At 44.4% G+C, this 27388-nt stretch overlaps 1 protein-coding gene across 1 annotated transcript; it reads right to left on the bottom strand.

Annotated features, from left to right (window-relative positions):
- Positions 1-677: 677 nt before the first annotated feature.
- Positions 678-27388, bottom strand: Aldh9a1 (aldehyde dehydrogenase 9 family member A1). The gene is made up of 11 exons (XM_045156470.1): positions 27202-27388; positions 24498-24643; positions 22273-22402; positions 21421-21555; positions 19711-19907; positions 18487-18627; positions 15663-15851; positions 13370-13457; positions 11243-11384; positions 7166-7278; positions 678-1341 (listed from the first exon to the last, which is right to left on the bottom strand). The coding sequence occupies exons 1-11, from the start codon at positions 27386-27388 to the stop codon at positions 1247-1249; spliced, it is 1563 nt and encodes a 520-aa protein (XP_045012405.1). The 3' UTR covers positions 678-1246.

Raw genomic sequence — 27388 nt, 5'->3', positions numbered from 1 at the left:
ATTGCTGGGGGCAGGCTCGTAAGTGTATCAGCCAGCTTCCTCTTGCTAGTGTTTGGCACACTCTCCTGCTGCTGTTGTCCACCTGATGTTGGCCAGGAGATGATGTCCTCCCTGTGCTCCTGCCATCATTTTCTCTGCCATCATGGAGCTTCCCATTGAGTCTGTAAGCCAAGAGAAACCTTTTCCTCCCATAGACTGCTTTTGGCCGGGGGCTCTCTGCCAGCAACGAAAAGCTGACCACAACGAAAGACAAGATCCCTCTGCCTTTTTCTCATCTTGTCCTACCACAGCCTAAAATATGTAACATAATTCAAAATAAGAAAGCAAAAGGATTAAGTATATTTTGTTTTAATCTCACTATATCATCGAAGCATACAAATTATTAATGAATTCCAAAGAGTCCTCTTCTATGGTGACAGCACGCTGCAATTCAAGGACCAGAGCCAGTGATCTCTCAGGAAGAGTGAAATCAAAGTTCTGCACAAAACTAGGGCTGGAGAGATGGCTTAGTGGTTAAGGCACTTGCCTGCAAAGCCAAAGGACCCAGGTTCAATTCTCTAGGACCCCCCACATAAGCCAAATGCACAAGGTCGCACTCGTATCTAGCTGGAAGCTCTGGCGCACCCATTCTGTCTTTCTGCCTCATGTTTGGTTTTGTTGTTGTTGTTTCTCTCTCTCAAATAAGTAAATATGAAGTAGGTGCTTAAAAAAAAAGTTCTGCACAAAACTAGCCCCATATAAGTGAGTTCCAGGTTAGCCTGGGCTAGAGTGAGAGCCTACCTTGAAAACAAACCAACAAAAAGTTAACGAGATAGCTCCTCACTGGTCTAGGGGTATGAGTGCTGATTAGGATGTGTGAAAAATGTCAACCAGCAGATAGCATCTCTACTGATTCTATGAGGAGCCTACACAAGAATAATTTCTTTAAAATAAGCTAGAAAGTTAACATTGCTAGTGGGTCAGATGCATAGAGGAAATATAATCCTGGCCTGCCTATTATTTGGAGCAGTGCATTGTTGGCATTTAAAGATTTCACAGAAACGTGCTTGGAGGACAAGCAACTTTCTCTGGTTAGTGTCTAAAGGCACTTATGCACAATTTCAGTAAGAAAGGTGCCTGGAAGATGGACGACACTGCCCCATTCTCTCATCCAGAGCGAGCAGCAGTCTGGATTGACGATGCTCTGTCATGACAGCCGGTTCTCAGTATCCCACGTTGTCGTGTGGGCAGGCTTCCCAGCGGGTTTTCAAAAGGCAGAGTCCACGTCACCCATCTCCACGCACACTGTCTTAAGCTGTGAGTAATATTCAATCGTCACACGGCCATTCTCTCTGCCAAATCCTGAAGGGAAGAGAAGGGGTCAGAAAGAACTGTCACTTAGACATACTGCTTCAAAGATGACTGGGGTCAGAAGAGAACAGAACTCTAACACTTGGGGATAAGTCCTCAGTCCACATATTTCTGTGGAGCTAGAGACAGGACGTATAGCCCAGGAGTCTTTTAGGCAGAGGACAGGAAAACACATTACATGGTACTCATATTATCAATATGATTCACATGGCTACTCTTTTCGGTAAACATCTAAAAAATGTGCAGACTTTTTTTTTTTAGTATATTTTATTTATTCATTTATTTGAGAGAGAGAGAGAGAGAATGGGCACACTAGGGCCTCCAGCCACTGCAAACAAACTCCAGACGCATGCACCCCCTTGTGCATCTGGCTTATATGGGCCCTGGAGAATCAAACTGGGATCCTTTGGCTTTGCAGGAAAATGCCTTAACTGCTAAGCCATTTCTCCAGCCACAGACTTTTTTAAGAAAAGGTTTTAAGTGTTAAATCAGCCTGTTAGTGACAATCAACCCAAAGGCCCTGAAAAGTTGTGTCCATTTAAAACTTCACTTAATTTTTTTTTTTTTAATTAGAGGCAGAGAGAGAAAAAAAAAATGGGCATGCCAGGGCTTCCAACCACTGCAAACGAACTCCAGACACATGTGCCACAATCTGCATCTGGCTTACATGGGACCTAGAGAATCAAACCTGGGTCCTTAGGCTCACAGGCAAGCACCTTAACCACTCAGCCATCTCTCCAGCCCAAAACTTCACTTATATAAAAGGGTATCAACCTTCTCTCACACCTGCCCACTCATGTGAAAAGGCCTTCAGGTTCCTTTCAGAGTACCAGTCACTGCCCAGAGCCTAATGGACAGCTACAGTATTAATAAGACAGCATTGTTAACCTGTAATTCGAAGGTCACATGCAAGCCAGAGGTTTTGCCCACCCACCAGCACAGCCAATGTCTGGGGTGCTTGTTTTGGGAGGCATGGTAAGTTGGCCCTGGTGTTCTGCCCATCTGCCTGATTAGTCCAGGGAAACAGAAGAGCAGTGCAAACACCTACTGTCCTGGGACACAGAGCCACCACTGCTGGCTCTTTCCTCAAATCCTTGGTGGAATTTGAATCACCCCTTTCTATTTAGGGTGTATTCTCTCACTCTAGGACACTGTGGTTGATAAGAAATAAATCTTGTACAAATAATTTTTTAAAAATATCTGTAGAAGGATGAAAATAGATTCTTCTCTCTCTCCATGCACAAGAATTAAGTCCAAATGGATTAAAGACCTTAACATCAGACCTGAAACTCTGAAACTGCTAGAGGAAAAAGTAAGGGAAACCCTTCAACATGTTGGTCTTGGCAAAGACTTTCTGAATACAACCCCAATTGCTCAGGCAATAAAACCACAGATTAACCACTGGGACCTCATGAAATTACAAAGATTTTGCACTACAAAGGACACAGTGAAAAAAGCAAAGAGGCAACCTACAGAATGGGAAAAAAATCTTCGCCAGCTATATATCTGATAGAGGATTAATATCTAGGATATACAAAGAACTCAAAAAGTTAAATAATAAGGAATCAAACAAGCCAATCAAAAAATGGGCTATGGAACTAAATAGAGCATTCTCAAAGGAAGAAATACGAATGACATATAAGCATCTAAAAAAATGTTCTACATCACTAGTCATCAGGGAAATGCAGATTAAAACTACATTGAGATTCCATCTCACTCCTGTCAGATTGGCCACCAGCATGAAAACAAATGATTATAAATGTTGGCGGGGATGTGGAAAAAGAGGAACCCTTCTACACTGCTGGTGGGAATGCAATCTGGTCCAGCCATTGTGGAAATCAGTGTGGAGGTTCCTAAAACAGCTAAAGATTGATCTACCATATGACCCAGCTATAGCACTCCTAGGCATAGATCCTATGGACTCATCTCATTTCCTTAGAAGTACATGCTCAACCATGTTTATTGCTGCTCAATTTATAATAGCGGGGAAATGGAACCAGCCTAGATGTCCCTCAACAGATGAGTGGATAATGAAGATGTGGCACATTTATAAAATGGAGTTCTACTCAGCAGTAAAGAAAAATAAAGTTATGAAATTTGCAGAAAAATGAATGGATCTGGAAAGGATTATACTAAGTGAGGTAACCCAGGCCCAGAAATCCAAGTGCCACATGTTCTCCCTCATATGTGTATCCTATGTACAGATGATTGGGCTTCTGCGTGAGAAGGAAAATACTTAATAGCAGAAGCTAGTATGTTAAAAAGGAGATATAAAGGGAAGAGGAAGGAAGGGAGGAGGGAACTTAATAGGTTGGTATTGTATATATGTAACTACAATGATTGAGATGGGGAGGTTATATGATGGAGAATGGAATTTCAAAGGGGAAAGTGCGGGGGGGGGTATTACCATGGGATATTTTTTATAATCATGGAAAATGTTAATAAAAATTATGAAAAGAAAAATAAATAAATAAATAAAATGTACCCTTAAAAAAAAAAAAAGAGCAGCCAGGCTTGGAGGTGCACGCCTTTAATTCCAGCACTCAGTTGGCAGATGTAGGAGGATCACTGTGAGTTCGAGGCCATCCTGAGACTACATAGGGAGTCAGCCTGGGCTAATGTGAGACCTTACCGCAAAAAAAAAAAAAAAAAAAAAGAGAGGGAGAGAGAGAGACAGCAGCGAGCTGGAGAGATGGCTTAGCACTTAAGGCACTTGCCTGCAAAGCCTAAGGACCTGAGTTTGATTCCCCAGTGTCCATGTAATGCCAGCTGTACAAGGTGACACATACATCTGGAGTTTGTTTGCAGTAACTGGAGTACCTATCCTCTCTCTCTCTCTCTCTCTCTCTTTCTCTCTCTTACTTCTATCTCTGCTTGTAAGCAAGTAAATAAATAAATAAAAGGAAAGCATCCTATGCTTGGCCTTTTTGGTGCACCCTCTATGAGGCTACACACAAAGGTCCTGGCAAGACCCAGCAGGTCTTGTGTTCTGATTGAAGTCTGCCAAGCCCACAGCTGGCCTGGCACATTAGATCAGGTGCTTGGAGCAGATCTAGCCATCTTTCTCTTATTCTACATTGTCGGGCCCAGCCCTAAGGGACTGGAAAACTAAGGCCTGCCAAAAGCTAAGCCTTAAATTCCAAACAAATTACTCCCTGAAAGTTAGGTATCAAAATTTAGATATTGCCAGGCATGGTGCCACACACCTTTAACCCCAGCACTTGGGAGGGAGAGGTAAGAGGATCACTGTGAGTTTGAGGCCAGCCTGGGACTACAAAGAGAGTTCTGGGACAGCCTAGACTAGAGACCTTGCATCAAAAAACAAAACAGTTCACCATGAGTTCAAGGCCACCCTGAGACTACATAGTGAATTCCAGGTCAGCATGGGCTAGAGTGAGACCCTACCTTGAAAAACCAAAATTAAATAAATAAGTAAATAAATAAAAGATAGCAGGACAATAGTGTAATATAATATAACAAGTAGTAAAATAAAATATAATATTTTAAATATAATGATTGCATTAGCTTTCCAGTGCTGCCACAAAAATTATCCTAAGCCAAGTGGTTTAAAAGAACGTCTTCTTGGAGTGCTCAGCACTGCAATATCTCTATCACACCTTCCAAGGCTCAGGGTCTATTGCGGAAGAGGTGGCGGAAAGAATGTAAGAGCCAAAAGAAGGGTAGGACTCCTTACAATGTGCTCCCCCAGACACAAAAAGGCCTGGATATCCATGACCTCACAGTGCCTGACACTAACTACACAAGACCATCATGATAAGAGGACAAGATGATGACATCAAAATAAGACAGACTGATTGAGATGGGGAGGGGATATGATGGAGAATGGTGTTTCAAAGGGGAAAGTGGGGGGAGGGAGGGCATTACCATGGGATATTGTTTATAATCATGGAAGTTCTTAATAAAAAAAATGAAAAAAAAAACCAGTGGGCATGCTGGTGCACACCTTTAATCCCAGCACTTGGGAGGCAGAGGTAGGAGAATCGCTGTGAGTTCAAGGCCAGCCTTAGACTACATAGTGAATTCCAGGCCCAGACTGGGCTAGAGAGTAAGACCCTACCTTGGAAAAAAAAAAAAAAAAAAAAAGGCGTGGTGACACACACCTTTAATCCCAGCACTAGGAAGGCACAGGTAGGAGCATCACTGTGAGTTCAAGGCTACCTTGAGACTACATAGTAAATTCCAGGTCAGCCTGGGTGTAAAACCCTACCTTAAAAAACCACCACAACAACAACAAAGTGAGGTATTAATAAAATGACACCTGGGTTTCCACTTGCACCTGTGCCTGGGTAAACAGCTCCTCCATGAACCTCATCGGGACAAAGATGACTAGTGGATCATGATTAGGTAATGTCAAGATAATACTAAATATCAGATAAGACTGTCATCACTCACCACTGCGTTAGGGTTCATCAAGACAGATACATTAGCAAGGACTGGAAAGATGGCTCAGCAGTTAAAGGCACTTGCTTGCAAAGCATGCTGACCTGGGTTTGATTTCTCAGTACCACACAAAGGCAGATGCACAAAGTGGTGCATGCACCTGGAGTCTGTTCACAGCAGCAGGAGGCCCTAAGGCACCCATACTCTCTCTGTGTGCTTGCCTTATTCTGTCTGTCTCTGTCTTAAACAAATAAAAATAATTTTAAAAATATATTTCTCAGGCTGGAGGGATGGCTTAGCAGTTAAGGCATTTGCCTGCAAAGCCAAAGGACCCAGGTTCAATTCCCCAGGACTCACACTAGCCAGATGCACAAGGGGGCACACACGTCTGGAGTTTGTTTGCAGTAGCTGGAGGCCCTGGCGTGCTCAGTGCTCATTCTTCCTTTCCCCCTCTCTTTCTCTGGCAAATAAATAAATAATAATAAAATATTTAATATATGTACATATATTTTTTTCTCTGCCAAAGCCTAGAAGTCAGACTCTCAGAACTATGCCTCTACAAAGTCCAAACCACTTTTCAGCCTAAATGAAGAACAGTGTGGGAAACGGATATATCTTTTTTTTTTTTTTTTTTTTTTTGGTTTTTCGAGGTAGGGTCTCATTCTAGCCCGGGCTGACCTGAAATTCACTATAGAGTCTCAGGGTGGCCTCAAACTCATGGCAATCTTCCTACCCTCCTACCTCTGCCTCCTGAGTGCTGGGATTAAAGGCGTGCGCCACCACGCCCGGCTCCAGATGTATCTTTATAGGCATCAAACCCCAAAGAAAGAACCACTAACGAATGGCTATGTTCTTGCTGCCTCAAACCCCTGACACAGCCAGACCTTCACATCTGTCACAGGTGTGGTCGATGAAAAGAGTGAGCGATGGCTTAGGGAAGCATTCTGTAGATATCCAGAGCAGTGACGATGACTGGAATTGTATCAATGGTAAATTAAGATATTTTAGTAAGTTTTACCCAACAGAGTAAAAAAGTAATATAGGCTGTCTATAATATGAATGTAAAGATATCTTCCCTGACCATAGAGATGGACACACTTGACAAAGAACTTCTGGAAGGTGTTTTTGGTGTCTGCAATCAGAGACTGTAAAGAATGAGTAATTTTACCCACAAGAGAACCCTTCTTGAGATGGGGAATAGCTGTCCACAGGCCATGCTACACACCACGGACGCAGAGGCTTTGCCTCCGCTCCTATAGACTGACCAGTGGGGCCTGAGGGCCAGGAGTCTGTATTTCCCAAGGTGATGCTAACATTCAGACAGGCATAGGAATTAGGAACACTGGTGTATGAAGAGCAGTTAGGACAGTGTCCCTAGAAATCCATTTTGCTTTCAAACGTCCCCACACCTCACCTGACTTCTTATATCCACCAAAAGGCAACTCCACCGGGCTGACATTGTAGTTGTTAATGTAGCACGTTCCAGCCTGAAGCTCAGCTGCCACCCTGTGAGCCCGCTGGATGTCTCTATGAGAAAAACAGAAACAGTACTGGATATTTTAGTCAATCTCACTTTCTTCTGCTATGCCTTTACAGGAAAATTCAGACTGCTAGTTCCAAAGGTCATAAAATCTAGCCAAATTTTTGTTTTTGTTCAAAATGTTCTAGAACTTCCATCATCTAAGCAAATCAAGTACAGATTTAGGATTTAGTCTCACCCCCAATCAACCAACAAAATAAATAGCAATAAAGGGAAAGTCTTCAACAAGTGGTGCAGGAACAACTATATACCTCATACAAAAGCTCACTCAAATGGATCCCAGGCTTAAGATGCCAAACTTATAAAGATGTGGAGAAATTTGAGTCTTTATACATACTTGGTGGGAGTGTAAAATGGTGCTGCCCCCTTGGAAAACAAACAGGTTCTTTCTCAAAAAGTTACCATGTGACTCAGTATTTCTACTCCTAGGTATATACCCAACAGAAACGAAAATGTATCACCATCTACAACAAGGTCTCAATCAGCTCAGGGTGGCGTTATCCAGTCGTCACTAACTAACGCAGAAGCAGCCACTTGTGCACAGTGGGTGAGCACCGCATGTCCACATGATGAGACACTCAGCATGCAATTAAAGTAGTAAGATATTCATACATGCTCCACCACAGACGAGCTTTGAAAACATGACAGAAGAAAGACCACTTGCAGGCCTTGTAGTTCTAGATATTTGGGAGGCTGACGCAGGACTGCACGTTCAAGGGCTGTAGACCTAATTCAAGGCTGGCTTTGGCAACTTAGAGAGACCCTATTTCAAAATAAAAAGTAAAAAAAAAAAAAAGGAAGATACCATTCAGTGGAAACAAGAACATTTAACCCACCCGTGCCCCAAGTCAGAAAAGCAGAGTACTGATCTCTCCCCAGAGCTCAGAGGGGAGCTTGTCCTTCAAGGCCCTTCCAAGAACAAAGACCTGAGCACAAAGCCACATAACACCTGACTGGTCTATCAGAAACAGCAAAGACCAAGTATAACAAAGCCTTTGAAGACTGCCTGTCTACCGCCAATGACTAATCAAAATGTTTATATAACCGATGAATCTGCAGTCATTTTCTATTTTGTTTGTTTTCTGCAGATAGGGTATACAGCCCAGGCTGGCCTTGAACTCATGATCCTCCCGCCTCAGCCTTCTTAATGCTGATATGTCAAGAATGAGCCACCCCCACTCGGCTTGCTTTCAAAGGCATTTGGCTCTAAAAATCACTTCTTACCTCTAGTATAGTGGCTAAAATTTGCTTTACAAAGTATTAATCATAACAACACTTACAATTTAACGTCCGTAACAGGGACCTCTGGTCATTCAGGGCAAACTCCAAAGTGCCATTTTGGCACCATCTGGAGTCAGATGCACTACCACTGTGCCATCTTCTGTGCCTCATATTCTCAATCACACTGCTGCCCAGTCTGAACCACTGAACAAACAAGCCACACACACAGAAGACCAGGGCAGTGCCAGCTGCTTACAAATCTCAACTGTTAAGCCTGCTTCTCTGAGTTTAATCTCGAAAAGCATTAACTTTTTCTTTTACTTCACTTCAAACTTTTTTTTAAATATTTTTTAACATTTTATTTATCTATTTATTTATTTAAAACAGAGAAAGGGAGAGTTAGAATGGGTGTGCCAGGGCCTCCAGCCACTACAAAGGAACTCCAGACACATGTGCCACCTTGTGTGTCTGGCTTATGTGGGTCCTGGGGAATCAAACCTGGGTCCTTAGGCTTCTCAGGTGAACGCTTTAACCGCTAAGCCATCTCTCCAGCCCCAAACTCTTTTTTTAAACCTTTCTCCATACTTCCCACTGAATGCTGGCATTATTGACATGAACCACCATGCCCATCATATGTAGTGCTGAGAATCAAACCCAGTCTCCTGCAAACAAACAATGGCAACTGAGCTATACCCCCAGCCTCCATGGTAGTTTTTGTGTGTGTGTGACCTTTGAGTTTGACGATTTTGGTATATTCCGTGTGAATCAGTTCAATCGATGGAGTGCGGGCACTGGTCCTAAGTGTCACAGCTCAAAGCCAGTTCAACCCCTTGGCTCTGGGATCTGTCTTCACCTGCCCCACCCCCACACCTATGAGAAGGGCCTCAGACCCACTTCAAGGACTTGTGAACACTAAACCTGTGGGTCAGTGAGCAGCACTGAGCTTAACAAATGTTGACACTGGTCGTTGTGAGATTCCATCTGGACAGAAAGGTGAGTTTGAAGAGGGGAGCAGACAGCAAGCCCACGTGGCCTGAGATCTCTCTGAAACCCTATGTAATCATTAAGCTAGGGGAAGTCTCTTAGCCCACTCTGCCAAGCTACCTCGTTCCCAAGAACCGTCCAACCACCTTGTGAAACCCTGCCTCATTCTACTGCGCCCATACACCGCACCCATACACTGCACCTATTCTGCACCCATACACTGGCCCTGGGCACTCGCTTCAGCTCCGTGCACTGCATTAGAGCTGCCGCTAAAATGAAAGACATCCGCTACACTGGCGAGGGAGCCCGGGTGCCTTTAAGAAGCCCAGAGAAAACTGGGTCTAGCCCCACTCCAGTGAAAAGGCCCGTCGCGGTGCGGTTCTACCAGCTTGGGTTCAAATCCCAGCACCATGTGGGTTTTGGATAAATTCCATTATCTGAGCCTATGGAAACCTCCCAAGCACCCGAGGTGCCACCATCAGGCCTGGCCAGGGCAAGGATGCTGTGCGGTTCCTCCCTGCACGCAGCGAAGAAAGGAAAGCCTGGGGGCCATATCCGGGGTAGATATCCCCGCAGGGGGAAGGCGCCCCTACAGCAGGCCCTCCACGCCCCACCCCACTTTCTTCTTACACCCCTTCCCCTCTCTGCCAGCACCTTGCTAAACTCCTTCCTCTCCATGCTCCGCCCACCGGGAAGCCCACCTTCGTGCCTGCGCCCTGGGAGGTGGCTCTAATCTCGGATGCCTCAAACTCTTCGTTGCTACTGGCCCAAACCCTCAGCAGGCTCGTCCAGATGTGGACACCCGCCCAAATTCTTTGAAGGCCTCCCTAGCACCCGCACAGCCACTTGCTGACCTGCCTTGTCTGCTCTCTTGGGCCTGAACTCAAAAGGCAAGCCTACCTCTCTTCCTCCTACCTCCTGCTGCCAAGATTTGTAGCTTACTTGTCCTGTTGTTTTCTCTCCAACTTTGACAAAATGGTCCTTAAGCTTAAAAAAAAAAATACTGCTCAGTAAGGACTTCTGATAGTGTTCATACGCATATATTAATGCTACTCTCACTTTTTGGGGAACCTTCTCTTTTCAGATGGTGGTGAATTCTGTGATGATTCAAAAGGCATCATGGTGCTGAGAAAAAATGACAGAGGAGTGTTCAGCACTGAAACAGCTCTATCACCCCGGCTCAGGGTCCACTGAGGAAGAGGTGGCAGAAAGAATGTAAGAGGCAAAAGAAGGGTAGGACTGCTTACAATGTACTCTTCCAGACACAAAACAGCCTGGATGATCCATAACCTCGAAATGCCGGTACTACCTACACAAAACTTTCATAATAGGAGGAAAAGATGACATCAAAATAAGAGGCTAGGGCTGGAGAGATGGCTTAGTGGGTAAGTGCTTGCCTGTGAAGCCTAAGGACCCCGGTTCAAGGCTCAATTCCCCAAGACCCACATTAGCCAGATGCACAAGGGGGGGCGCATGTGTCTGGAGTTTGTTTGCGGTGGCTGGAGGTCCTGGGGCGCCCATTCATTCTCTCTCTGTCTCTCTCCCTCCCTCCCTCCTTCTCTCCCTTCCTCCTTCCCTCTTTTTCTGTCAACTAAATAAATAAAAATAAAATACTTTTACAAAAGGGGGGAGGAGGAAGAGTAGAAGGAGCTGTTGCTGAGGGCTCTGGTGAGAACAAACTCCAGGCATGTCTAAGGAGACACTGCAGCCCTTCTAAGCTGCTTCCAGATGTTCTGACTGATGTACCTGGTAAAGACACCGGCTGCCAGTCCAAAAGTGGTATCATTGGCCCGTTCCAGAACCTCAGCTTCAGTGTCGAATGACAAAATGGACATAACTGGCCCGAAGATCTCTTCTTTCACACAGGTCATATCATCGCTGCAATTGGCTGCAAGCATTCGTATAAACCGACGTCAGTGAGGGCAGTGTTACCTCACACACCAGAACTATCTCATTTCCAGTAAATAATGCAACACACAGCTTGAGAGAAATTCAATAGGACACTGCCAACTGTGGCAACTTAATAATATGTATTAAGGAGTCACAGCCTTTTTGTAATTTTAAATCCACATTTTAGGATTTATAAGAAAATATCTAAGGTATTCATCACAGAATTACTTGTAATAGTAAAAAGAGGAAGAACTAAAAACACCCAAAATTGAGGAAATGATCACACAAATTATACAGTAACGATAAGCTTTTATGAAGTGTCTAAAGTAATGTTCAAAGAAAAAAGCAAGTAAGTGCTCATGACAAAACAGCCACTTCCCTGTTGCCATGTCATTCAAATTTCCATTAAAATGTTGCATATATAACTGCTTTCTTTATGCTTTTCCACAATTTCTTTTTTTCTTTTTCTTTTTTTTTTTTGTTTTGGTTTTTCGAGGTAGGGTCTCACTCTGGCTCAGGCTGACCTGGAATTAACTATGTAGTCTCAGGGTGGCCTCAAACTCATGGTGATCCTCCTACCTCTGCCTCCCGAGTGCTGGGATTAAAGGCATGCACCAACACACCTGGCCACAATTTCTTTTTTTAAATATTTTATATATATATATACACACACACACACACACACACACACACACGATGTTGTTTTGAGGTAGGGTCTCACTCTAGCCCAGGCTGACCTGAAATTCACTATGTAGTCTCAGGGTGGCCTCGAACTCATAGTGAGCATCCTATCTCTGCCTCCCAAGTGCTGGGATTAAAGGTATATGCCACCATGCCCAACTATATATTTTTTAATTTATTTATAAGAAAGAGAAAGAGAGAGGTAGATAGAGAATGGGCATGCAGGGCCTCCAGCCACTGCAAACAAACTTCAGACACACACTTGTGCATCTGGCTTATGTGGTACTAGGGAATGGAACCTGGGTCTTCAGGCTTTGTAGGCAAGCATCTTAACCACTAAACATCTCTCCAGCCCTTTCCCCACAATTTCTTTATGATTCTTCTGAGATAGAATTAGAAACTATTATAAAAATTCCAATATAAGAGCCAGGCATGGTGGTGCACCGCCTTTTTAATCCCAGCACTTGGGAGGCAGAGGTGGGAAGATTGCTGTGAGTTTGAGGCTACCCTGAGAATAGAATTACAGGTCAGCCTGAGGTAGAGAGAAACCCCCACCCTGAAAAAAAGGGGGGGGCAAGTTCTTAAAGGGATTAAATTCATCCTTGATGTTCTAATTGGCACATTTGGAGAAGCTGCTACACTCTGGTGTCCAATACTGACACCAGTGATTTTGAAAGGAAGGAAGGATTTATTTTCCCATTATATCTGAAGAACAGTTTACCTTGATTTTGGCTATCACTGTACAGAATGAAAATGGCTGGCTGCAGACTGTTTTATACAAGTAAATGACTCAGAGGCAGAAAAAAATAGCCCTGGAATCCTGCTATACACACTTGGTTTTTAGGAACCAAAGTCTAAAAAATGAATCATTTGCATATTTACAAAAATGACCATTCTAAAATCTTTCTAAGAGACGGGTTACATGCTGCCCTTACATAGCACACTGGTCACCTGTGAGCAGTTTTACTATACAGACGCTCTATATTCAAAGGAAAAGCATTCTTTGTTATTAAGGAATTAAATCTTGACTTATTTTTTAAACAAGCAGGCACTTCACTTTGTTTCTTCTATTTTTTTATGCTCTTTACTTCCAGAATAACAGGTGCTATCTCAGGTAAACCAATGCACATGACTGCCTTAAAGGAGGGCCCTGCGTGGTTTAAAAGTAACGAAGGGCTTCCACTTAAGCCTCGGAAGGGAGCACATCTGCTTTGCCGCTTTTGGCTTTATACATATTTTGTAAATACTCATTTCTATTTAATATTTAACTCAAATCACTTAAAAGCAAACAAGAAGACATACTTAAAACACAAGGTCTCATGTAATATCCATCTTTTAATTTGGGATCTTCAGGTACGTAGAGATCTCCACCACATAACACTTTGGCACCCTGAGAAAAAAGAAAAAGAAGGTATCTTCTGTACTAAACACAAGGCCCCTCCTAGAAATACCCTCTCACTCATCTCATAAAAGTGACCCAAATTAAACTCACTGGATCACACAGAGAGAGAGGCATGAAACTCAGGCTGGAGGGATGGCTCAACAGTTAAGGTCCTTGCCAGCAAAACCTAATGACCCACGTTTAATTCCCCAGTACCCATGAAAAGCCAGTTGAACAATGTGATGCATGTATCTGGAGGCCCTGGTGCACCTATTCTCTCTCTTTCCCTCTCCTTCTCATATGTACATATATATATATATATACATACATACATATACATACACACACACTTTTTTTAAATTTTTTGAGGTAGGGTCTTACTCTAGCCAAGGCTGACCTAGAATAATTCAGTCTGTAGTCTCAGGATGACCTCAAACTCACAGTGATCGTCCTACCTCTGCCTCCTGAGTGCTGGGATTAAAGGCATGCACCACCACACCTAGCCACATAAAATATTTTTAAGCAAACAACATGAGAGCTAGAGAGAGGGTTTAGCAATTAGGCTTGACTTCCAAAGCCAAAGGACCCAGGTTCAATTCCCTAGGACCCATGTAAGCCAGATGCAAAAGGTGGCACAGGCATCTAGGGGTTTGTTTGAAGCGGCTACAGGCCTTGCTGGCATGCTTGTGTTCATATCCCCTCCCCCCCCACGTGTGTGTGTGTGTGTGTGTGTGTGTGTGTGTGTGTGTGTGTGTGTTTGATTGCCCAGGACCCACGTAAGCCAGATGCACAAGGTGGCACATGCATCTGGAGTTTGTGGCAGCTAGAGGCCCTGGCATGCCTATCCTCTCTTCTCCTCTCTCTTTCTCTATGTCTCAAATAAATTTTAAAAAATATTTTTTAAAAAAATGTTAAAGACATGAAACTCAGTAGATCACACACAAAAGGCAGAAATGGAACTTCTTAGGAAGAGGAATAGAGTCAGCAAGTGTGTGAGGGGACAAGAGAGGGTAACAGTGGGTGAATATAATCAAAATAAATTATGCACATGTATGAAAACTATTTAAGTTAATTAACAAAAAGGGGCAGGACTAGAGAGATGGCTTAGCAGTTAAGGGCTTGCATGTGAAGCCTAACTAAGGACCCCAGTTCGAGGCTCAATTCTCCAGGACCCACATTAGCCAGATGCACAAGGGGGGGCGCATGTGTCTGGAGTTCATCTACAGTGGCTGGAGGCCCTGGCACGCCCATTCTCTCTCTCTCTGTCTCTCTCTCTGCCTCCCTCTCTCTGACTGTCACTCTCAAGGAAATAAATAAAAATAAACAAAAAAGTGGGGGCGAAGAAGACGGTCCATTGATAAAGTACTGGCTGCACGGGCATGAAGACCTGAGGGCCCCAGCGCCATGTAAAGGCTGGGCACGGTGGTGAGCGCCTGCAATCCCAGCACTCGGGATGGAGAGACAGGGACCCCAGGGCCTTGCTGGCTATTAGTGCAGCTGAACAGGTGAGCTCTGGGTTCAGCAAGAAGGTCTGTCTCAAAAAACAAGGTGGATTTCCGGGCGTGGTGTCACACACCTTTAATCCCAGCACTAGGAGGCAGAGGTAGGAGAATCACCATGAGTTTGAGGCCACCTTGAGACTACATAGTGAATTCCAGGTCAGCCTGAGCTAGAGTGAAACCCTACCTCGGAAAACCAAAAAATAAAAATAAAAATAAGGTGAAAAGTGACTGAGGAAGATATCCAACACTGACCTCTGGCCTCTACATGCACACATTTACACAAACACACAAACTTACATATATACACATATGTACACAATACACAAACCAAAATACAAACCCATATGCACTCTTAAAAGGTCAATGTAAATAAATAAATAACAAGGTTTAAAAGAAAGGTACTGTAAGCAGGGTGTGGTGGCTCACGCCTTTAATCTCAGCACTTGGGATGCAGAGGTAGGAGGATTACTGTGAGTTCGAGGCCACCCTGAGATGACATAGTGAATTCCAGGTCAGCCTGGACCAGAGTGAGACCTTACCTAAAAAAAAAAATAATAATAATAAGGTAAATGCAGCCCAAGCAAATGAAGACAGGCGTTACTCTCCCAAAGCAGGACACGGCTCAGGGACACCAACAGCTGATGGGTATGGATGGAGAAAGCCACAGGATAAGACAACCCCTCACCCTGCCCAGCACCCACTTACTGCTCACCTGTTCCTTTGCTAGTTTAACAAAGCCAAGGACTCGCTCCAGATGTGGGCGGTTGATGAGTGGACCCATTCTGGTATCTTCCAGAAGGGGGTCTCCAAGTTTTATCTTTTGGGTTTTTTTCACAACTTCTTCTGTAAACTTATCAAGAATCTCCCTTTGCACAAATACTCTTGTTCCATTACAGCAAACCTTAAGGACAGGCACAAGACAAATTCTTTTAGGGAATGAGAAAAGAAAAAGGAAGAAAAATCATCTAAGAACATCAAAAAGAGGCAAGACAGGACTGGAGAGATGGCTCATCAGTTAAAGTGTTTACCTGCAAAGCCTAGGGACCCAAGTTCAATTCCCCACTACCCATGTAAATCTAGATGCACAAAGAGGCACATGTACCTGGAGTTTGTTTGCAGCTGCTGGAGGTTCTCATGCACCCATTCTCTCTGTCTGTCTCTCTTCTATCTCTCTGTGCTTGAAAATTAATAGGTAAATATTTTTTAAAAATAATGAGGCAGGGGCTGAAGGGATAGCTTAGCGGTTAAGGCACTTGCCTGCAAAGCTTATGGACCCAGACTTGATTCCCCAGGACCCACGTAAGCCAGATGCACAAGGTGGCACATGTGCATATAGTTCATTTGCAGTGACTGGAGGCTCTGGCATGCCCATTCTCCCTCTATCTTCCCCCCCAAAATGAAATTTTAATTATTTACTTATTTGAGAAAGAAGCAGAGAGAGAGAAAAAAAAAAAAAATGGGCCAGGGCTTCTAGCCCTGCAAACTCCAGGTGCATGTACCAATTTGTACATCTGGCTTGCATAGGTCTTGGGGAATTGAACTTGGATCCTTTGGCTTTGCAGGCAAGTGCCTTAACTGCTAAGCGATCTCTCCAGACCTTAAGTAATTTTTTTTTTAAGTTTAAAAAAAAGAGGCAGCTCAAAGGAAGAAATACGAATGGCATCTAAAAAAATGTTCTACGTCACTAGTCATCAGGGAAATGCAGATTAAAACTACATTGAGATTCCATCTCACTCCTGTCAGATTGGCCACCAGCATGAAAACAAATGATCATAAATGTTGGCAGAGATGTGGAAAAACAGGAACCCTTCTACACTGCTGGTGGGAATGCAATCTGGTCCAGCCATTGTGGAAAACAGTGTGGAGGTTCCTAAAACAGCTAAAGATTGATCTACCATATGACCCAGCTATAGCACTCCTAGGCATAGATCCAAAGGACTCATCTCATTTCCTTAGAAGTACGTGCTCAACCATGTTTATTGCTGCTCAATTTATAATAGCTGGGAAATGGAACCAGCCTATATGTCCCTCAACAGATGAGTGGATAATGAAGATATGGCACATTTATACAATGGAGTTCTACTCAGTGGTAAAGAAAAATGAAGTTATGAAATTTGCAGAAAAATGGATGGACCTGGAAAGTATTATACTAAGTGAGGTAACCCAGGCCCAGAAAGCCAAGCGCCACATGTTCTCTCTCATATGTGGATCCTAGCTACAGATGACTGGGCTTCTGCGTGAGAATGAAAATACTTAGTAGCAGAGGCCAGTAAGTTAAAAAGGAGACATAAAGGGTAGAGAAAGGAAGGGAGGAGGATACTTAATAGGTTGATATTGTATATATATAATTACAATGATTGTAATGGGGAGGTAATATGATGGAGAATGGAATTTCAAATGGGAAAGTATGGGGGTGGGGAGGGAGGGAATTACCATGGGATATATTTTATAATCATGGAAAATGTTAATAAAAATTAAAGAAAAAAGAAAAATTAAGAAAAATAAAAAAAAGAGGCAGGATAGCCACATGTGGTGGTGCATGCCTTTAATTCCAGCAGTAGGGAGGCAGAGGCAGGAGGATCTCTGTGAGTTCAAGGCCAACCTGAGACTACATAGTGAATTCCAGGTCAGCCTGAGCTAGAGCAAGACCCTACCTCAAAAAAAAGAGGGAAGATACAATTGTAATAGTGGATATATATATACCACATGCATAATCTGCCCGTTAAGATAAAGAGTAATTTTTACTTTAAGTTTTCTTTTTTTTAAGTAAGATGTTTACTTTTTTTTAAATTTTATTTATTTGAGAACGACAGATGGACAGACACAGAATGGGCGCGCCAGGACCTCCAGCCACTACAAACGAACTCCAGACGCATGTGCCCCCTTGTGCATCTGGCTTAAATGGGTCCTGGGGAATCGAGCCTCAAACCAGGGTCCTTAGACTTCACAGGCAAGTGCTTAACCGCTAAACCATCTCTCCAGACCACTTAAAAGTTTTCTTAAGACCCAGGACCTTTCTTACTCCTCATTACCAGCTCGGCTCGTTCTCTAGCACTGAGGTATAGCCCCAATCCCTTTGGCTCTTGTCCCAGGAAAAATAAAATTGTTTTCTCTTACTATGAGGACATTAGCCAAACAAATGGTGACATTTTAGTAAGGGCTACAGGGAGGCAGACGTAGGAGAATCGCCATGAGTTCACGGCCATCCTGAGACTACATAGTGACTTCTAGGTCAGCCTAAGCTAGAGTGAAACCCTACCTCAAAAAAATAAAAATAAAAAATAAACTATATATATATATATATATATATACACACACACACACACATACACACACATACATACATACATATGCAGATAGAGAGAATGACGAGGTAAATGTATTAACAGGAGGATGTCCAAGGGTACACAGGCGCACAAGCATTCCTTGTGCTATCTGTGTCACTTTCCTGTAGGTCTGGAAGTGTTTCTAAATAGAAAGCTGCCGAAACTACTACTAGATGCAGAGGAGGAGAGTCCTCAGCCTCTGCAGCATACCTGGCCTTGCGTGAGGAAGTTGGCCATCAGCGCCCCCTTCACAGCATTCTCCATATTACAGTCTGAGAAGATGATGAGAGGCGACTTGCCCCCAAGTTCCAAGGTCACGGGTTTGATTCCTTTAGCCGACATCTCCATGATCTTACAAAACAAAACAAGCCAGGCACAAAGTTAACAAAAGTCTGGCTGCATGTTAACTTAACAAAACCGGAGCCTATAAGGTCATCCTGAACTACACACAGCCTAAAGCATGCTGTCATCAATACTCAAGGACCTTCCTCTACTTAAAATATTCCAGAAAAGGGCTGGAGAGATGGCTTAGCGGTTAAGCGCTTGCCTGTGAAGCCTAAGGACCCCGGTTCGAGGCTCGGTTCCCCAGGTCCCACGTTAGCCAGATGCACAAGGGGGCGCACGTGTCTGGAGTTCGTTTGCAGAGGCTGGAAGCCCTGGCGCGCCCATTCTCTCTCTCTCCCTCTATCTATCTTTCTCTCTGTGTCTGTCGCTCTCAAATAAATAAATAAAAAATTTAAAAAAAAAATATTCCAGAAAAAATAAACAGGATTCCAGAATCATACTTTAAAACTCTGAAGAGGGGATCTACTTAAAACATACTGGCAATTCACAAGACTCTCACCACCAGGAATTCTTTCATGTTACCATATTTAGAGCTATCAGAGCTCAAACACAAATTCAGGTCAAAATAACAAATTTGGGGCTGGAAAGATGGCTTAGTGGTTAAGGTGCTTGCTTACAAAGCCTAAGGACCCAAGTTTGAGTCCCCAGTACCCACATAAGCTAGATACACAAGGTGGCATGTATCTGGAGTTTGTTTGCAGTAGCTGGAGGCCCTAGTGTGCCCATTCTCCGCCCCCCTTTCTCTCTCAAATAAATAAATATTTACAAAAATAATGAATCTGAAATAACCTGAAAAAAGTCCTTCCTTCTATGCATGATTTAAGTGACCAAACAAGAGAAAGGTCAGCCTAGCGCAGGTTCCTGACCACTCAGACACAGTGTCTCGTCAGGCAGGGGAGGAGGACTTCTAACCCACTGACCCACTGCTGTCCCCTCCAACCTCACACACAGAAAACATCAGACCAGCACAATTTCCTGCCCCGTTCCCATTACAAGCAAGGAAAACTCCAAAGAGAAGTCTCCAAAATGCACACTGGCTTTGCCAGACCTACAGCCATTTGTACTAACCAACACTGATTTCATCTGTACCTTTGTGCCAGTGGGCACACTGCCAGTGAAGGAGACCTTGGCCACATCGCGATGCTGGCACAGAAACTGGCCTGTGGCAGCCCCGCCCTGCACCACATTGAAGAGCCCAGGGGGCATGCCAGCCTGGGTGTAGATCTCAGCCAGGAGCAAAGCCGACACAGGCGTGAAGGGAGAAGGCTTAAAGATCATGGCGTTCCCTGCAGAAACCCAACACACAAGTGAGCCCCGTGGACAGGACCAGAGAATGCCAGCTGGTTTCTGCTCCCCAAAATCTAGGCCAAAAAGGTTATTAATAATAAACACAGCTTATTCTGCCCACCTTGGTTTCTCTTACTAAACAGACCCCAAATCATATACACGCACATCCAAGCCTTTGCACACCTATCATCTCATTTAACACATGTAAGAGTCATGTTTGTAAGAATGGCCAGTCTGCTGTCTCTCTCTCTCTCTCTCTCTCTCTCTCTTTTTTAGTGTTTCAAGGTATAGTCTCACTCTAGCCCAGGCTGACCTGGAGTTCACTATGTAGTCTCAGGGTGCCTTGAACTCACAGTGATCCGGCTACCTCTGCCTCCCGAGTGCTGGGATTGAAGGCGTGTGCCACCACGCACAGCCAGTCTCATTTAATAGAAATTAAAATTGAAGACCAGAAACATTCATTTGATGGGAGTCCCCATCTAGTGGCTTAACTCTGACTCTGACACCATTTTACCCTCTATCATACCGACCCTCAAAAACCAGGCATGGTGGCACACGCCATTAATCCCAGCACTCGGGAGGCAGTAAGAGGACCACCATGAGTTTGAGGCCACCCTGAGACTACAGAGTGAACTCCAGGTCAGCCTGGGCTAGAGACCCCACCTCAAAAAAACGGGGGGGGGAGGCTGGAGAGATGGCTTAGTGATTAAGGCATTTGCCTGCAAAGCCAAAAGACCTCAGTTCAATTTCCCAAGACCCACATAAGTCAGAAGGGTGGTGCATGCATCTAGAGTTTGTTTGCAGTAGCTGGAGGTCCTGGAGCACCCATTCACTCCCTGACCCCCCCCCCACCTTGCTCTCTCAAATAAATAAAAAGAAAAATAAAAAAATAAAAAAGAATGTGCAATGTCAATAGGACAAAAGCCCATGTTTTCATATGGTATCTTAACCATGGTCGTTTTTCAGTATTGTGCCTTTTTCTAAGATATGGCAAGTCTCTTCCTCCTATAGATTATTCTTTTTCAGCCATTCTGTCAAAGCTACTCCAATGGGAAGGAGTTTTATTTATCATTCCTTTTAAGACACCAATGAATGCCAAGCATGATGTCTTGCCAAAAACCAACACCACTGGAGAACTGAGTGTATCAGCCACTTCCTAGGCCAAGTCTCACTCCTACAGCTGTATGTTCTTATCTGGGAAGGACACATGTATCCAGGTGTGGGGGGGAAACACGTTTACTCTACCTCTAGGGAAGCTGAGGCAGAAGGATAGCAACTAGAGGCCTACCTCAACTACTGCAGGCAAGATCCAGTGGGAAAAAATAGACAAATGAAAATATACAACCAAAACAGCAAGGTTCTTGGAGGACAAGATGAGACAAAAATAAGCCCATGGCCTCTGAGATTTGACTGTCCCAGAGCCAGTCCTTCTGCCTTGAAGAGTGTAGAAAGGTGAGGCTCAGGGAAGGAGGAGAGAGGACAGCTTCCAGGAGAGAAGTCATCAGCGCCTACCGCAGGCCAAAGCCGGGGCCGACTTCCAGCACGCAATCTGGAAGGGGTAGTTCCATGCTCCGATGCCCACACAGACCCCAAGTGGTTCTCTTCTGGTATAACCAAAGGATCCTCCTGAGAGCTGGATGTGTTCACCTAGGGGGTGAAACAGAGGACAAAGAAGAATGCAGGTCTGTGCACCCCACAACTTCACCAGCATAGATTCATGCTAATTAATTCAATTCCCTAAGAATTTCTTGAGGCAGCTGGGCATGGTGGCACACACCTTTAATCCTAGCACTCAGGAGGTGGAGGTAGGAGGATTGCCATGAGTTTGAGGCCACCTGAGACTAGAGTGAATTCCAGGTCAGCCTGGACTACAGTGAGACCCTACCTTGAATCCCCCCCCCAAAAAAAAGAATGTCTTGAGGTCTACTGGGTAACTGGAAATGAGAAGACAGCAACAGAGGAAAACACTAAGGACCCTGAAAAACCTTGGACTTTTGGCTCACCACACACAGCCCTAGCAACCATCCAATCTAGGTGGCAATAAACTTTATGGTTGGTCTTTTGCTAAACAGATAGTACTGATAAATATAAGCTGTGGACTCTTGCAAGCTGGTGTTTTCAAGCAATTTGGTCTCAAGCTCAGGGACTGGACTCTGTGCCTTACTGTCTCAATAAATCCTTAAAACAATCCAGGAAATTAGGTATTATTTTCTCCAACTTGGACAAGGAAAGATAAGGTTAATTCCCCAATCAAGTAGAGAACAGTGAACTCAAAACTTTAACCCATCCCTGGCCCACCTCCCAAATCTCTGCCCTTCACCATTACACTCTGCTCTCGTCAGCAGATGGCCAACGTCCGCTTACCTGCCATGGATGCAGCCAGGCCTGCATAGTACTCGAGGCACTGCCAGCAAGTGTCAACATCCAAGCGGGCCTCAAACACTGACTTGCCATTATTGATGGTCTCCGTGGTGGCAATCTCCTCCTTCCGTTCCTTTGAGCAATACAGAAGACAAGATTTAGCCGGGTGTGGTGGCACACGCCTTTAACTCCAGCACTCAGGAGGCTGAGGTAGGAGGATCACTGTGAGTTCAAGGCCACCCTGAGACTACACAGTGAATTCCGGGTCAGCCTGGGCTAGAATGAAACCCTACCTTGGGGAAAAAAAAGAAAGAAAGAAAGAAAAGAAAAGATTTAAAGTCTATTATGATGCCTTAACATAATGGATGCATAGACAGAATTTTTTTCTGACACAGGGTTTCACATAGCCTAGCTAACCTTAAATTCTTGATCCTTTAAATAAAAATTAAAGAAATAGCAATGTTGCATTTCGCAGATAAAACTTGCTGCTACAGAGCAGACTTGGTCCTTTCAAAGTGACAAATATTTAAGACCCCATGACCCTGCAGGGCATGGTGGTGTATGCCTTTAACCCAGCACTTGGAAAGCATAGGTAGGAGGACTGCTGTGAGTTTGAGGCCAGCCTGAGACTACATAGTGAATTCTAGTACAGTCTGGGCTAGAGTAACAACCTATCTCACAAAAAAAAAAAAAAAAAAAAAAAAAAAAGCTATTTAAGATCATGACCTCAATTTCAGAATCAGTTAGAAAAAGAATGTTTTGGGCTGGAATTGTTGCTAAGTGGTAAAGTGCTTCCCTAGCATGCAAAAAGTCATGGATTCAATCACCCACACCACATAAACCAGGAATGGTGACCCTGGAGTGCCCATTCTCTCTCTGCCTCTTTTTCGCTCTCAAATAAATAAACATCTTAAAGAAAAAGAAAGGCCGGAGAGATGGCTTAGTGATTAAGACACTCACCTGCACAGCCTGAGAACCCAGGTTTAATTCCCCCCCAGATCCCACATAAGCCAGATGCATATGGTGGCACATGCATCTGGAGTTCATTTGGAGTGGCTAGAGACCCTGGTGCACCCATTCTCTCTCTAATAATAAAATAAAACCAAAGAAAAAGAAATGTTATGGGTATGTGTATAAATAAGAACACATACCTGCATGTATAAGAAAGTATGATTCTTTAGAAAATCATATGGAAATGTGAAAACAGTATCAGCTATTTCAGAGCAAAAATACTAGATGTTACTTAGAATAAGAGACCATTTGGTAATGATAAGTGGACCAGTCTGTTCTGGCTTTGTTTTGGGGGAGGATGTGGGAGACAGGTCTCGCTACGTCGTCAGGCTAGCTTTACACTCACTGTCCTGCCGCAGCATCTCTAGTGCTGGCGTTACAGACAAGTACCACCATGGGCAAGAGCCACATTTTAAAACATATTTTATTTTTAGTTATTTGAAAGCAGAGAGAGGTAGAGAAGAGAGAGAGAGAGAACGGGCACACCAGGGCCTCCAGCCCCTACAAATGAATTCCAGATGCACACGCCTCCCTGTACATCTGGCTTTATGTGGGCAGTTAGGTGAGCATAATATATGCACTTCGCCAGACACCAGCAGGTGTTATTCCTCTAGGCCTCATGACCTCCCCCATCATAGGCTTTTTTTCTAGGTTTTCTAGGTTTTAAATAAAGCATGTATTCCTTCCTGTGGAGTGGGCCTACAGTCCAATTAGAGAGCAGTTGGTTTCCCCCAAAATAGACATGCTACTATTGCACCTGTTGGTTCATTTGGCCTGACTGTCAAACTTATGGCTTGCAGTATCCGCTGTTGTTTATCTTCACTGATGACTTCACTCTCCCATAGGGCTGCATGCAGCATAGCTTTTTCCAGCTTCCATGTATAGCTTTCTTAAGAAAAAAGATGGGCTGGAGAGATAGCTTAGAGGTTAAAGTGTTTGTCTGAGAAGCCTAAGGAACAAAGTTCAATTCCAGAACCCATGTAAGCCAGATGCACAAGGTGGTGCATGTGTCTGGAGTTCATTTGCAGTGACTGGAGGCCCTGGTGTGCCCATCCTCTCTAGCTGCCTCTTCTCTGTAATAAATACTAAGTAAATAAAAGATTTTTTTTTAAAAGTTATAAAACTTTTTATAGTCTTAGAAAATACAGAAGAATATACTCCAAGATGTGAATCATGGATAGCTTTGAGTTTGTGGGATGGAAGATTTTAACACACACCCTTATGATCCTGGCAGCCTCCAAAAGGATCCGGCAGCGCTCCATGCCAGACTTCTTTCTCCACACGTTAAAGGCGGCCTTTGCATCTTGAACAGCCAAATTTACCTCCTTTTCTCCTGAACATGTGAAAGTAGCTATCACCCGGCCTGTGAAGAAGGGGAAAGTTAGTCTTATTGCTTGTTTTTGAGATAGGGTTTCACTTAGTCCAGCCTAACCTGGAATTCACTATGTAGTCCCAGGATGGCCTTGAACTCATGGTGATCCTCCTACTTCTGCCTCCCCGAGTGCTGGGATTAAAGGCACATTTAAGTTATAACATATTAACATTCTCTTAGGGATCCCTTTCCTATTATTTTTATGTATGGTCTCATGTAGTTAACTATTCTGTGTAGTCACTGATCCCTTTCAAGTCTAATAAGAATTGCAGGGCTAGAGAGATGGCTTTGTGGTTAAGGCACTTGCCTGGGAAACCAAGGCGCCCAGGTTCAATTCCCTAGGACCCATGTAAGCCAAATGCACAAGGTGGCACATGCATTTGGAGTTCATCTGCAGCAGCTGAAGACCCTAGTGTGTCCATTTTCTCTCTCAAATAAATTAAATAAATAAATAAAAAGAAAATTCCTTAAAAAAAAAAAAAAAAGAAGAGTTGCAGCAAACAGCCACATCACAAAATGACTGAGCTCATCTGCCATCCTAAATTCACCATAGACAAGTGAGTTTTACAGCTTGGTTTACTAACATTAACCTCTTGCACTCTAATTTTTAAATCCCTTATCGATGTTCTAAGTGAGATCTATGATACTTACAATACTTGACAAATGCTGGGTATGGTGGTGCACGCCTTCAATCCCAGGAATGGGGAGGCAGAGGCAGGAGGATCGCTGTGAGTTCAAGGCCACCCTGAGACTACAGAGTGAGTTCCAGGTCAGCCTGGGCTAGAGTGAGACCCTACTTTGAAAAACCAAATACTACTACTTCTACTACTACTAATAATAATAATTGACGAATAAAACTAATCAGCAGTAATATTAGAAAAGTATATCCCTAAAAGAAATATTTTCTCTAGTAAAATATCCAGGCTTTTGTTGTTTGTGTGTAGCGTGCGTGCATATGTGCACATATGCATATGTGCAGGCGCAGGAGGAGGCCAGAGGGCACCTGGGAGCGCCGTCACTCGGGAACACTGCCCACCTCTTTTTGAGACAGCATTTGTCATTGGTCTGGAGCTCACCAGTTACGCTCGGGTGGTTTGCAAGTGAACTCCAAGGACCCACCTATCTCTGCGACCCCAGGGCTGGGAATCCAGGTGCATGCCACCACACTCAGCAGTTATTTTGGTTCTGGGGATTATAAACTCAGGTCCTCATGCTTGCAAAAAGCAAGTGCTTCACTAACTGAGGTTCTTCCAGGCCCTTCAGTCTCTTCTAAATACAACTTCATCCCCTATCTCTATTTGAGGGCAAAATATAAAAAGATACACTTTTTTCTAGACACATATCTCAATGACTGTATCCCAAACCAACTCTACCAACAAGTTCCTCGGCAGGCTGGGCACGATGCTGCAGGCCTTTAAGCATTCGGGAGGCAGAGGTAGAAGAATCTCGTAAATTCGAGACTAGCCTGAGACTACATAGTGCATTTCCAGGTGAGCAGGGGCTAGAGCAAGACCCTACCCCGGGAAAAAATAAATAAATAAAAGAAGTTCTTCAGCAGTTCCTTTTCACAAGAATTCCTAGGTCATGGCCTTCTCCACAGTGTTTTCACAGACCTGCAATTTTTGTTACAAACTGGAATGGCCAATTAGTAAGGGTCAGGCCAGCATCAAACACAGTCAAATTAAAGAACATGTGTATTTCCTTTCTTTTCAATCAATCCAGGAAGAGAGGAGGGGAGAAAAGGAAGCTATTTCCTCATATGAAAAGGGCAGCTGTCTCTGCTGTTCCTTTTTGTTGACAAGTCACTGCTCTAAGATGTATAATCTATCCTAAATTCCTCCAGTCCCTTGAAATTCAGTTTGTTTTCCAGGGCTGGGGGTAGAACCCAAAGCCCCAATATATAAGACAATGAACTGTATCCTTTACCCTATAATCTAGTTTTATTGTTATGGCTACACGTGCCCTTTCTTCATATATAAGATTCATTGATTGAATTTTTTGTTTGTTTTTGTTTTTAGTAGGAGGGTCTTGCTCTAACCCAGGCTGGCCACGAATTCACTATGTAGGCGATCCTCCTCTCTCTGCTGAGATTCAAAGCATGCAACCACCATGCCCGGCTGGTGGAAAATTTTTATGCATGCAATACATGCGCTTCTTATTTGCACAAGGCATTTATCTTTCTGGGCCCAAAAATATTCCATGAAAATCAGCAAAACGCAAAAGTAAAACCAAAAAAGGCCAAGAAAACCCTCGGTTTTGGCGAGGCACTTGCAAGAGGAGAAAGTTGTGGAGAGCTAACGAGGAGCGCAGGGACAAGAGTGAACACCCAGGCGCACGGCGGAAGGCGACCCCGCAGGGTTAACTTCCAAATCTCACGGGGCCCCACTTCTCCCGTCACCGTCACCGTCCCCGTCACCGCCCCCGGCCCCGCCGCGCCGCGGGGGTCCCGGCTCGCCCGGCCCACACGCGCGTCCTCGCGGCCTCCCCCCACGGCAGCCGGTCCCAGCTCTCTCCCCGCGGGGAGCCCGCCGCCCGGCCGGGACGCTCACCCGTGGCCGGCTCGTACGCCTGCTCGGTGCCCGAGGCGTCGGCGGGCTCCACGCGGGTCCCGCCGCGGTAGTTGAGCGGCTGCGACACGGCGAAGGTGCCGGTGCTCATGGCGGCGGCGGCGGCGGCGGCGGCGGGCGGAGCGCGCAGCAGCGGGGACAGCGCGGCGAGCGCGGCGCGGAGGAGCAT

Source organism: Jaculus jaculus, chromosome 1 (assembly GCF_020740685.1).
Source record: "Jaculus jaculus isolate mJacJac1 chromosome 1, mJacJac1.mat.Y.cur, whole genome shotgun sequence".
Lineage (NCBI taxonomy): Eukaryota > Metazoa > Chordata > Mammalia > Rodentia > Dipodidae > Jaculus > Jaculus jaculus.
Note: the sequence above shows the minus strand (reverse complement) of the source record. Positions and strands in the feature narration are given on the sequence as shown.